This window comes from Manacus candei, unplaced genomic scaffold, assembly GCF_025592945.1.
Source record: "Manacus candei isolate 608988 ecotype Guabito, Panama unplaced genomic scaffold, ASM2559294v1 h1tg000050l, whole genome shotgun sequence".
NCBI classification, from domain to species: Eukaryota; Metazoa; Chordata; class Aves; order Passeriformes; family Pipridae; genus Manacus; species Manacus candei.
Window position 1 is genome coordinate 3,878,548 of NW_026138098.1, and position 13,697 is coordinate 3,892,244.

At 44.4% G+C, this 13,697-nt stretch overlaps 1 protein-coding gene and 1 long non-coding RNA gene across 3 annotated transcripts in view; both read left to right on the forward strand.

The window, feature by feature from the left end:
- The window catches only part of LOC127477212 (uncharacterized), a 629,249-nt gene that overhangs the window by 323,895 nt on the left and 291,657 nt on the right, over window positions 1-13,697 (forward strand). The window lies entirely within an intron of this gene.
- The window catches only part of LHPP (phospholysine phosphohistidine inorganic pyrophosphate phosphatase), an 80,366-nt gene that overhangs the window by 19,067 nt on the left and 47,602 nt on the right, over window positions 1-13,697 (forward strand). For both annotated transcript variants that reach the window (XM_051801224.1, XM_051801225.1), the window contains one exon: window positions 5,263-5,354. In XM_051801224.1, coding sequence (XP_051657184.1) covers window positions 5,263-5,354 — 92 coding nt within the window. The remainder of the gene's footprint in view (window positions 1-5,262; window positions 5,355-13,697) is intronic.

The following is a 13,697-nucleotide window of genomic DNA, read 5'->3' on the forward strand; positions in this document are numbered from 1 at the left end:
TTCCTGTAATACAATGTATTACATTTTAATCTTTCTCCTGGATGAACTATACTTCTCTGCATTTGTAGTGACATGACAAGGGCTGGTTTGACTTGCCTTTACTTTTGCAAAATGTTTGCCAGTAACTTATTCCACCTGTAGAATGCATTTAATCCAAACCATCATTAAACCATTTTAGATGAGCTGTGCTTTTGGAAACATATTACAATTTTCTTTCCCCTGACTTTTAATGAAAAATACCTTTTTAATAAAGCTGTCTCACCACAGTAATTCTAGACAATGGCAATTCTGAAATTCCTCAAGCTGCTTTAATCAATAAAGTTATCACCAGTCGTTTCCCTTGATAACTGCTTCTTACTGAGACCCTGACTTTGCCTTCTGCTGCTGAGATGTATTCAGCCTGCACTTAGAATGGGAGGAACTCCCCAAAGTCCAATTTTCATTTTAACCTTTCCTCAATGGCCTAGAAATAACAGATTGCTGGTATTACTTTAATAGATTGGAAATTTAAACCTCTTAGAGGTAACCAGACCTATCTTACAATTCAGTAATATGACAAAGAATAACACATCTTAAAGGTTACTGAAATGCCTAATTCATATGTTTTAAGGCAGCTGTCACAGTGGATGATTTTTACAGCTTTACAATAAAACCTAAATAATGTTAAGGTTCTGGTAGTTTTATATAATCATAAAAAGTTCTCTCTGTAGCAAATTGTCCTGTTTTAATGGGAGTTATGGCAGGTCATACCGGAGTCCATAAACTACTGGTAGTTAACCAATTCCCATTTCTGCCACCTGCAAGTCTCAGGTGGGAGTTAGTGGTGCATGAGAGCAGAGGGAGGTCACCCAAGAGTGGCACAGACAACCTGCTGTTGTGCCAGTGTCCCCTCGTTGCTCACTGGCCACGACAGGGGAAGATTTCCCACCTCTGAAGGAAACATGAACTGGCTGAGTGAAGATTCAAACTTCAGTCCTGCTGAAAGCTTTTTGAAACCTGGCTGGCCCTGCAGCTTTTGGAAATCTAAGACAGAAACATAATTAACATAACATGGGCTCCTGAAGCCTGGGAGATTACCACTTGGACCAAGGAGAACAGGGAGAAAAGCAAACGTGTCATATTTCTTCTGTAAAGGGGTTTAATACGTTAATCAAGATTTGGTGTGTAAGCTTTATTTCCTTATGGCCCTGGCACATTTAGCTTGATTAATGCTATCAAGCCTATGGCAAAAATCTGTTTAGGCATAAATATGTTTGACTCTGTGTTCAGTATTCTGGTGAAGTTAGCACACTGCCTTCTGTGCATCTCACTGTTTGCATCCTCCAGAGTACTGTGTCTGAGCTCATCCTAGTAAACCCTGCCCTGCAACACGAGCATGGTTGGGTAAATCAGGATATTCTTATCTTTCTGCCTCATTCATTTTCTTACTGCATGTTTTGTTTTCTGATCAGACACTTTCCTGTGATTTTAGTGACTGCTAGAGCTCTGTTTGCAAACAAAAATTACCCGAGGTTCCCATTCACCACCCCAGCAGCATCTCTGAAGACTTTACTAGCTTTGGCCGCTTCTGTGGGTAAAAAAGGTTGGCCCCCACCTCCATTCAGCTCTGGATCTGTGGCACAGACAGCACCAATAAGATTGCTGACCTGTGGGGAATATATTGTGCCTTCCCACTCCCAGATTCTTGGAGGTCATGTTCATGTCCCCTGTGATCACCCCCAACAGGGGTTGGGTTTGATGGGGACCCTTCAAGAGCAGTGGCTTCCCTCAGCTATGGCCCATGTGTGCTTAGTTCACTGTGTAAACCAAACACACCATCTCTCACCAGCTGCGTGGCTTAGGGAAATATAAATCACATCATCCTGATTCTTTGATCATTTGTCTTGAAACCGGAGAGACTCACTGTGTTTTTTCCCTTCTTTTTAGTAAATTTGTAGCTGATCTAAAAAAAGTAACTCCTGCAGAAGGATTGAACAAATTAATGGTGTGATCCCTGTGTAAAATGTGAACACAGACGGGGATCTTTTAATTCCTCCTTTCAGTGGGTATGTGACCTTTCAGTTTTATATCTTTCTCTCTCTTCTTACCATATTGCAGTCAGAGAGGAAGTTAAACCCAGGTTTGACAGGTAGAGTTTTTTTATTTCCCTTGACAGCGCACCTTTTGACCTCTATCTTCTTGCCAATGATTTTTTAAATCCTAAATGATTTGGGAATAATTGCTCCTCCTTTAGTGATTATTGCCCTTCACCGATAGTAAATCTGTGAAGTCCCTGGGGGCTGGAGTACATTTTTGTATGCGTATGCCACAAGCTGGCCTGGACAGGCATCGCTGCTCAGCTGCAGCTGCACTCACAGAGCTGCCACAGTCTTGCAGGAAAACTTCTCTGGCTGGGTAAAATACAGCCCTGGTGGGCAAGAGACTGTTTGTTGGGCTGCCCTACTCTGCCCGTTCCCTTTGTCAGAGGAAATTCATTTTTAGGGTTATGAGAACACAGGACTGAAATTGCCTTTGTTTCAGAAATCTCATCCTGAACATCCAGTCTCAGGCTGAGCAAAGGCATGCAGTTCCCTCTCTCCCTCAAGGAGGTGTTGGAAGGAATTTTGTAAGAAGAAGGGAGTATAAACTATCAAAGACAGTGATTAAATATCTTGGAGCAGCTTGGGAGAGATTGGTGATGCTGGTTGGTTGGAGCTGTGTTGCCCTGTCCTGTGCAGCTCTGCATGAGTGGGATTATTGTCTTTTCCTTATCCATGCATTCCTGCTTTATTTACTAATTTCTTAAATTTAACCCATCATTTTCTCCTCATTTCATATTGGGTTCCTTTTTTGGAGGAGTGACAAGGAAAGGTGAACTATCTACAGGAGAGGGCATCCTTTTAGGAACACATGTGTTTCCATGAGCAGAGTGGATAAGGAAAATGGTCCAAAAATGGAAGGATGGGCAAGGTTGAGCCCTACATAGTCTGGTGGCTTTGAATGGGTTTGAAAGCAGAGCTGAAAAGGCAGAGCTGCCTCTCCCAAAGCCTGCTCTTCCCCTGTATTTTTCCCAGCTCCAACCTTTTTGTCACAAGTCCTTATATCTCTCTACTGCCTAAGGAACCTCTCAAAGCACCTCCACAGTGGTGGCTCTTCCAGGCAGAAGGAAGAAAAGGTAGGCATATATAAACTGTTTCCAAATAAACCACTTCAGTGGTACCAGACGTTGAAAGAGTGTCCTGTTCCATCCCCTCCCCTGAGGGGTGGTCACCATCTCTCATGTGAATACTGTTCAAAAACAACCTGGCAGATAGACTGGGCTGGTCACTACTATTTATAATGTTACACATCCCAGCTCATATATTACTCAAAAGAGCATTTAGTTTTTAACATGGAGGTGTCACAGGTTTACGTGTTGCTAGGTCAGTTTGGTTTATGAATACTCTCAGAAAATTTGGGTTTATCCTGAGATTTCCTTTACATGCTATGCAGTAAGTGGGAGAAGATCCCGTTGCAATTAGGTAATTAATAAAAATAGCTCTGGAGCTTTACCATTTTTAGCCTTCCTTGGTATGTATGGTTTAGTGCTGCCCAGCAGACAGCTCACAGAGTCAGTGACACAGATGAACTGGCTCTTGTGTGCTCTGTGAAAAAAGAGCTGCTTCCACGTGAAGGCAATGGAAGAGGAGGATTTGGTATTAAACAGAACTGGTAACTGGAATGGCACCTGCAACAGAGTCTTCCTGTATGTTTTTGACCTTAAAGCTGCAGCCAACTGAATGGAAAGGCTCAGCATTCCCATAGAATTCCCTGCTTCTGCCTGTGCACCACATTCCCATGACCTCTCTGACAAGGGCCTGTTTATCAGTTCTCCACAGATGGAGAAATGCTGGGCTGGCCTCTGTGTGTGCCCAGCAGAGTCCCCTCAGTGCTGCTCCAGGCAATCCTGATCCTTTGCAAACATCCCATTAACTCCCTAAACCCACACATGAGGCAGGGACCCATCATGACAGACCCCAGGGAAAACTCAAATCACTCAGAGCAATTTCTTCTGTAAAACAAGAAATACTTTGCATAGTGACCCCATGTATCTGATGTGCAGGTATGAAAATAATCAAAAGTACTTGGAAGGGATGGAAATTCAGGCAAGAATGTCTGGATTTGCAAGGTACTGAGGTTGTGAAAGGTGGGCAGTTACATTTATGAAGCAGGAGGTTGAGTCAACAAGATGAAAAGCAAATGGCTAAAGGCGCAATTAATTAATGTATTTTAGATAAAATTCAACTTTGATACAAAAGGTACAAAAACAAGCTTTAAAATTGGATTGATAAACCAGATTACAGATTTTCGGAGCTGCTTTGTTTCCCTGCTTTTAAGTGCTGCCTCTGTTCTCTTCAGAGTAATGCAGAACACCTTTGGAAGGTGTAAAGCTGATTTTTTGATTATTAATGGTAGATTACTGTTTTGTGTATATATTGGGTTTTTTTAAACTATAAAACCAACCATTTTCAATTTGAAGAATAAAATCAACGTAGTAATTTTTAATGCAGGATGATAATAAGCACTTGAAATTTTGTAGATGTGGTTGTCAAAAAGATATTAATTGATGCACTTTGATTTAATAAGAATCTTTAACAGGTAGGAAGGTGCTCTGTGCATGCTGTAAGTTTTCATCAGACACAGACAAATCTTAGCACACCCAGTTACCTTCTTTTAATGTAGTTTATTAGTATTTGCATAAACTTTAGGTGGTGGTAACACAGATCATGCTAGGCCTGTACATATTGTGTCATATTGTGCAAAAATGAATAAATTCCGTTTTAGAGTGATTTCCCAAATTTCTGTATCAACCTGAGAATGGGTTGGAAGCAAGCTCTCAGTGATCACAAGCTTAAGCTTTTGACTACTTTGTAGAATAGCAGTTTTAAGAAGTTAAGCTTAATTTAAGCTGCCTGGAGTGTAACAGAAATGGATTGTTAAGAACAGAAGAGGCCTAACTTCATAAAATTTACCATTTTTTTTTAACTGTGTGCCCAATCCCTTTGATTTTTGTGATTGATTACAAACTGTACAGGCGTGTGCTGCCCCAGTGCATCGCTGCAGGAGCCATAGCGTGAATTACGTTCAAGGCAGGATGACTTTTAATTAATCTGATGACAATATTATCTTGTTTAATTTGTCTGATGGCGGTATTAAACATCAAGTCAGGCTGTTTGTTATGTCAGGGGCGTGTGGCAGAAATGGAATTCATGGCAGTTTTCCTGTGTTTCCTCGCCCTGACAGGCCATCATGATCGGGGATGACATCGTGAATGATGTCGGGGGAGCCCAGCAGTGCGGGATGAGAGCCCTGCAAGTGAGGACAGGGAAGTACAGGTCGGTGCACAGCCCACACATTCACAGGACCAGACTTTTTCCATGCCTTTTCCAGCTCTTTTCCTGTTGGTGTCAATGTAGACTTGCATTTGTTGTCTGCACAAGCACTTCCCTGTGCAGCATTGGGTGGATGGTGACATTTTCATCTGGGAAAATACTGTGTGTATGAAAGTGGTGGGAAGGGGAAGGCACAGTGTCCTTGATCTTTTAGAGAAATACTTTCTGCTAAACTACAGCTGTATCTTTTTCATCCCAGTGCATAGAACCGGTGTGTTTCCTGGGGTTTGTTTATTTTTTTTTCTTGCTGCTGCATGGAAGTGTTGTACACTTGATATAAGACGTGTCTGAAACTTGTAGCATGGTTGGGATTATAAAATCAGACTGTCGATTCAGCAATCTCTGTGGGTCACCTCCCACAGCTTTATGAAGGGCTCCACATGTCTGCTTTTCCCTCCAGACACATTCAGTGCTGAGGTATCTGAAACACGGGAGCTGTTTCTCCACCTCTTGCCTTACCAGGGTGCAGGATCCTGCTCATCTCTTCCAAGTGGCCCTTCAAACCCTTCTCCCTGCAGGTATCTCCATGATCCTGTGCTTTCACTGAGCTTTCACAAGACCTGCCTCCCTGCAGCTGCTGATGGGGGACCTGAGTGCCCCTATAAACAGGCCATGGCCCAGGGTTGACTGATGGGAAGTGAAGGAACCATCAGGTGCTCAGGCCAGGTTAGGTTTGAGATCCACTCAAGGTCCAAGTGCTGTGCAGACATCAGTCCCTAAATTTAACCTTCTGATCCCATAACAGTCAAAATCTCCCCTTAGCCATCTCCTCTTAACCATGATTGTGCCTCCCTGTAGTGCGAGTCAGCCACACCATCTGTCATCTGATGTCATTTATATTTTTACAGTTTTTCTTAATTTTCAAATACTGTAAAAGAAGGATGCTCCTTTGGGGAGGGATACAACACATGAAAGTGGTGCTTGCCACAAGCTATCAGAAGAGGTACTTGGTTAGTTTTTCAAGACAGTGTGTTTCTCAATTTTCCTATTTAGTTTCTGTAAGGAGATAAAATAATACCCAGTGCTTTGATTCTAGTGGACCAGTAAGTGATGGTCTTTTAAAAGACAGATACAGGGGTATTGTATTTTCTATAATTTTAAGATAGTACCTCTCAAAATCAGTTATTTATCTCAATGAAGTTTGAAAAATCTCAAAGATTAAAGGAGTAAGTATATAGTTTGTGCTGTTGGGATTATTTGTCCCTAATCTGTGCAGTCTCAGGAGTTTGACTCAATGATCCTTGTAGGTCCCTTCCAATCTGAGGACATTCTATGATTATGTGATTCTAATCCTATTAATTTCCTAAAGGAGAAAATAAGGATTCAGTGGTTGATTTTATTCTGATATTATTTCACTTTGTGAATCCACATCATAACATCACACAGATACAGGTGCCACTGAAGGATATATCTCTGCACACAGAGGTAAATCAAACCTTTGCTACTGACCAAACCTCTCCTGGGCCATACTTTGCCCATCATAAAATGTGCCACAGGTGATGCTGTACCCAAACTGTTCAGGCAGCTGACATAAACTGTGTGTACACACACATAAATATGTATAATCATATGCTGAAAAAACCATTTTCTTGTATCAAGTTTGAGTCATGATTTCACAGCTGAAAGGGAGTCACCAGCTGTTCTAGATTGTTTTCCAGTGTTTTGTTTCCTGTTTCAGCCTGTGTTTGGTGTTATCTGAATTCATGTACTATTGCACAGCAGTGAAATACAGATGAGTGTCTCAATTCCCCGTGTGGTGCCAGGCCTGCTGTTAGTAATTGGGAATAAAATGAAGTAACTCTTGTTTGCCAGGAGAGGTCAGAGGTGTATCTATATTTTTATGAATGACTTAGAAAATCAAAACACACAGTGAATAGTGAGAAAAACAGAAAAAAACAAGCGATGGGCAAGATAAATTAAACATAACAGAAAATGTAGTTGTTTGGTGGTGGGTTTAGTTTAAAGTATGATATATAAGATTTTGCACAGGCCCTGTCTTTCCCTTTAGTCCTTGCTGACACAGAGCTGTGTGCTGCACCCGAGCACCTCTGGATGGCATCGTTGGTTCATGCACATGAGTGTCAGCCACAGCCTGGGGCTGCTTTTCCAAAGGTGTAAAGCTCAGCAGTGTCAGGGTTTTACAGTGGGATTGCCACAGGTTTCAGTCACAGAATCATGAAACCATAGAATGGTTTGGGTTGGAAGGGACCTTAAAGATCATCTTGTTCCAGGCCCCTGCCATGAGCATCATGCAGCTTAGGACATGAGTGATCACACCAGCTGAGTTCTCTCTGTGTTTCTACAACCTTGAGTATTTTTTTTTCCATTTCTATCCCAACAATGGTGCCTCACTTCAGCACAACGAGTGCAGAGCTCATTTGTGAATAAAGTAAAAAATAACAAAGGAGCTATCTGAGGAACCATTGCAGCATCTTGCAAGTCATCCTGTAGGTCCAAGGGATGGACCCCCCCTCCATCCTCACCCAAATGCTGTCTCTGGCTGGCAGACATCATCACCTCCAGTGCACAAGTGTGCTTTGGGGCAGCTCTCCTTATTTCAGTGGTCAGTGCAGTTTACATGAACATTTTAGATAAAGGTTCCTCCCCCAGAGGGTGGTTGGGCACTGAACAGGCTCCCCAGGACAGTGGGCACAGCACCAAGGCTGACAGAGCTCAAGGAGCGTTTGGACAACACTCTCAGGGCCAGAGTGGGATTGTTGGAGTGTCCTGTGCAGGGCCAGGAGTTGAATTTGATGATCCTTGTGGGTCCCTTCCAACTCAGGATATTCTCTGATTGTGTGGTTCTGTGATTTTTGAGGTCTGCTGCCCACCCAGTGCCACCATGGATTATGCACTGTGTCACAAAAGATGACACATGAGCCAGGATTTACTGTGCTGTTTATGGTATTTCAGAGGGGCTTCAGCAACCACGTTCAGTCCCAGGCTGAAGAACAATTTGGTGAATCTTACTTGTTTTAATGAGCCAGAAAATCATTTTATGGGGAAAAAAACGGGTTGAGCTGCTTCTGCAGAGGTTGTGGCAGTAGATGGGGTGGCTCAGTTTGCCGCAGGGTGGGCAGCCTCCAGCCAGGAATGGGAAGCTGACTGCAGCCCACAGTGGCTGGAGCCTTCCTCCATGGCATGTTTGTGCCCTGCTGCTCTGTGACGTGGCACTGGGTGCCAGCTCCCTGCTGAACTGAGGAACTGGTTCTGTGAGTGCAGGGTGGGGTGGTTGGCTCTGCAGGCGAGTCAAGGTCCAGAGGGGAAGCAGAAGGGACGTGCACGGAGAGCTGGTGCAGCCCCAGGGCTGCCTCCTCCCTGGGCTCTCACCCTCCTGGCCTCTGCAAAGTCTTCTTCACTGTTGGCTGCTCCCAGGGTGGGAGTTAAAATATGGGTTAAGCTGCTTCAAAAACATTCAGTTTTACACCACCTTGCGTGGAGGTTCTGAAAGTTGGCTCCTTGCTCTTGCTTCTTTTGCATCTTTGAAGTTTGATAAAATCTGTGCAGCCAATTTCCTTTAATGTGACAAACTTAAGTCCAACAGGACTTAATCTCAAGCATTGAGCTCTTTCTCAGTAGCCAAACCAGGCACAGCATAGATCAGTCCAAGAAATGCAATAAATCCCAGCTTCACCGTGGAGTAAAACTTATGCTAGCATCAGTCAGGGCAATAATGGGAAGATGTAGGGATAAGGTGGTGTTTTGAGGTGACCTCAGCCATCATGGTTCTTTGACATGGGGTGAGTAGTTGGGTTGGCCGAGTATAGCCTTTCATAGGTGTAAAAATGCAAAAAAAAGGGTCAGTCTGGTCTGTGGGTTTGTCCTCTCTCAGTTTGTCTCATGTACAGGACAGAGCAGGCCATTGCTTCAGGCTCCTGTTTGCTGAGAGCAGAAGCTGCAGTGAGGTTTGTCAGCACTGGGAAATGTGATGCTAATTCCCAAATTTCTGTGCACACCTGCATGGAGGCCCTTCATAGCCAACATCTTTCCCATCTAGGGAAGAACATGTACTTGCCTTCCAGCACAGAGTATGTGCTAATTCCACTTGCAGCTAATTGGCCTTGACATCAAACCAATGAATCCCACAATAGCTATTGATTCTGCAATGCTGGGTAATATCCTCTTTGTAGCCTGCAAGTTGGAGCAGAGAAAAGTGACTTTGAGGCTTTTCCAGCTGTCTCCCTGTAACATCGGGAACACCTCTCAGGCGCGTCAGGGCATCGAATTGCAGGTGGTTCTTGGCAGGGGGTAAGAATTACCCTTCTCCTTGTTATTTACAGGTCTTGATTTGTAGGTTAAGAACTTTCCATTGCTGGCATGTGGTGGCAGCCAGGAATATTCACAGCAGTGGTGCCCCCTGCCCCTGCTCACCTGTGAGCTCTGGAATGGTTCAGAATCTGGCGCTGTGGGTTCACCCCCTCTCAGTGCCCACGTGGGGTTTTCTTCCTTTGATTAGGGATTTATCTCATGGCCGTGGCTGATACTGACATCAGTATCAACATCCCAGAGCTTCCTCCTTACAGACATGAAAGATACCCCAGGGATGAAGGATAAAATGGTCAAGGCCTGTGAGAGTTGTCATCTCCCTCCAGCTCTGCCACTGTTCTCTGGGAGAACTGGGTCAAGTTACTTCATGTATCCCTGCTTTTTAATTATCTTCTGAGAATGATTATCCCAGCTTCCTTAATAAAGTGGCTTGTGATCTGTTCCTCTTGTGTGATTGAAGAAAATATTCGGAATTTGTATAGATTTATAGGAAATTGGCTTGCCAGTGGAGAAATCTAGACATATCAAGACAGAATTTGGGACAGAGGAAAAGTCTTCTGGGCTGCCATCATCAGTGAATTAAGGATTGAGAAAACCAGGTTGTGTTGTTGTCATGTCCTCTTAAGTGAGGTTATAAAATTATTCTTAATAAACAGATTTGCACCCACAGATAAATTCGCAGCTGCCACTGTGTAAGTAAATGAAAGCTCATGAAAACCTTTTGCAAAGAAATAGTGGCCTCTTACTGCTCTGCAGAGAAGCAGCATCCCTCCACCCTCCCTTTCTTGCTCCTGCATTACTAACCACACCAAGATGAACAATTTTATTAGTTGTTTCCCATCTCCTGGGTCTCCATGGATCATACCAGCAGTGCGTAATGAGAACGAGCAGGCAGAGACACTCCTTGTGTGCCGAGACACAACCAGAGGCATTCTTATGGCCTCACATCCTGATAATTAAGCCTGTTTCAAGTATTAAGTGGAAAGACTTCCAGCCCGTATTTGCACTGTGAAAAGTTGTATTGTAATTCATGTTGGTTAATGTCTTAAGCAATGCTTATTGAAGCCTGGTGTCAGCAAGTTGGTGTTCATTTGGGCAGGAGAGCTGACTGCAGGCAGTTCCAAGGCGTAGCCTTATCACTGTTTACTGCATATTCAAATCGTGGCTTGCTCTGTCCATGTGTGGATCTTCACACTTGTTTATCAGTTTGGTTACCATAATCTTTGAATCAGCTCTGTAGAGGAAGTTCAGAGTTAGCACTGCAACCAACTTGCAAACACTTAGCAAACAAATGCTCGACCACGGCTTTACATTTTCCCAGTACCTTCCAGCATCCAGAGACAGAAAATAGTTTTAGTATCTGGTGCTTTAGGAATGAGTGGCCTCTGAGAAGGTTTAAGTTCTTGCTGTTGTAGCATGGTTGCCCAGAGGAGCTGGGGCTGCCCCATCCCTGGAAGTGTTCAAGGCAGGTGTTCAAGGTTGGACAGGGCTTGGAGCAACCTGGTCTAGTGGAAGGTTTCCCTGCCCATGGCAGGGCTGTTGGAACTGGGTGGTCTTTAAGATCCCTTCCAACCCAAATCATTGCAGGATTCTTTGGTAATCCAGCCATCCACTTTGCAGGGTAGGGCTCAACATAACTCATTGCATTGGGAATACTTACTGCACTTATTCTTGAACTGTAAGTGTTGAATTCAGGAAGCATTCTAAAGAATCATCGTTTATGTGTCTTGAATGTTTCTGTTTCCTTAATTGAACATAGCCAAGTGTTTACCTTCTAGTAAAGTTACTATTTGATATTAGAAATACCAGTTGGAGTAGATGATCACTGTAGGCCACTTTCAGCTATTCTGTTCTGTTCTAGTCTAGTCTAAATCCAGGTTATACCTGAGCTAAAACACTCCTAAAAGGAGCAAGGTGGAGTAGGAAGTTCTGCTACCTTTTAGCTCATGCATAAATGTAATGATCTTCAGTCTAAAAGAGAAATGTGAGTTTAGGGGTTTTTTTTATTAGCAGATAAATTTATTCATTGGTACCATAATAAACCTCAAGGAAGCAGAGCATGCTCAGGCCATAGCCATGCTGGGTGCAGTTCTTAAAAAATTAATCTGAATATCAGAAAAGAGATCAGTCTGCAATGAGAGTAGGATTAATAAGAGAGGAATGGATCAGGTCAGTGAGGAAAAGCAGTATCACTCAGCAGTCTTGACAATTCTGCTCCCTACCTGTCTAATGACTGACTTTTCCTTAGCAATCCTACTCTAACCAACTGTCTCATCTCCAACACTTAGGAAAGGGAGCAACGTGCATTTTGCACATCAAGGTGGTAGTGACCATGTCAGCCTGGGCTGCAGTTTTCCTTCCCTTCTTGCTTCACATCAACCTAGCTCATGCGACAGCAGAGGCAGCTCAGGTTTCCATTTCTCCTCCTCTGAAGCTGATAAAGAGCTGAAAGAAGAGGAGAGGAGGAGATGGTACCTGCTACCTGAAGCCAGAGGCAGTGGGACCTGAGAGGCCACGTGGCTCTGCTGATCTTGATGTATGGGATTAAATCACTACCAGGCCCTCTCTGGCAGCATCCAAAGATAATGGCTATTTTGCTTTCTTTCCCTTTTGCTCTGGTGCCTCAGTGTCTTGGTAGTACGTGCTCCTTCAGCTCGGGCTGGCAGCCATCCTCCACCCGACACGGCCACGTGTGCTCCTGCATCGGCCTGAGGAACACCAGAGCCCTTGGCAGCTGCCTGGCCAAAGTGCATTTCCCTCCTCCCTGCAGATACAGAATTCCTGAGCTGAGGTGGTGGTGGCAGGAGGCAGCTCAGGGGCTTTCCAGGGTTTCCACAGTGTGTGTTCATCTGCAGAACACTCACTGTCACCACAGACATCCGTGACCTGAGCGGTGCGGTCTCGGAGATGGCACAGGGAGTAGGTCCTTGCTTATTTTTATCCTTAGAGGCCTTTTCTCTGTGCCTGCATAGGGCTGTGGTGAAAAATTCCACAGTGAAGCAGCATTTCTCAACACTTGCCCCTTGCAGAATGCTCAGCTATATCAGCTTGTCCAAGATTTGACAACGTTGAAGAACACCATACCCATAGCAAACTACCTTATTTCCGTAAAAATGCAAATGAGCCTGCTGAAATGTGCTGCAGAAAGGGCACAGCTGGGACAGCTGCACAGTGTGGTTTCACTAGAGATTTCCTATTTTTAAAGAGCAGGTTCCTCTTCTCTGCATATCTTTTTCCTGTAGCTAAGTGTCCTCCGGGCTCACTTGGTGCATGGAGCCCTCTCAGTGAGCAGCTCAGGGAGGGTGGCAGGAGGGGAGACTGTTCTGATGGATAAAACCGAGGCAGAACGTTGTTTTCAGAGGGAGAGGAAAGCACATGAGAGAGAGACAGGCCGAGTCAGCTGCTGATGTAACTCCCTTGAAGCAAATGGTCCAGTATTTGAAATTTAATCTTCTGGCTTGGGCTCTTGCTTGTGCTGTCAACACGCTCAGGAGCCACGATGCTGGAGCAGTACTTTGTGCTGGCACCTTGCAAGCACAAAACAATGGAGTATTCCTGCTTTAATGCTGTCCTGTGTGGCCCATGGATGCTGGAGCTTAGCTGGTGACATTTATTTTTTCCGTACAAGTGGGTTTAACCAACAAACCCAGAGTGGCTGCCTTCCATCCCTGGAAGTGTTCGCAGCCAGTTCGGACTGGGCTTGGAGTGACCTGGTCTAGTGGAAGGTGTCCCTGTCCATGGCAGGGGTTAGGAACTAGATGATCTTTAATGTCCCTTCCAACCCAAGCCATTGTGTGGTTCTGTGATTCCAGCAGCCACAGGGGTGATGGACACAGGTGTTTGTTGGGGTGTATGGGAGTGGGGCTGCCAGCCTGCTGAGCCTGTGGGAGCAGCTGCAAGACATGGGGATTTCTGCCCTCCAGCTGCTTCTGCTGGGCTGGGGGCTGGTTTTCATCCCCTTTGAGAGGCATGATGTGACTTGCCCAGGGTTAAAAATAAAGGACCTAGCAGTACCAGCTT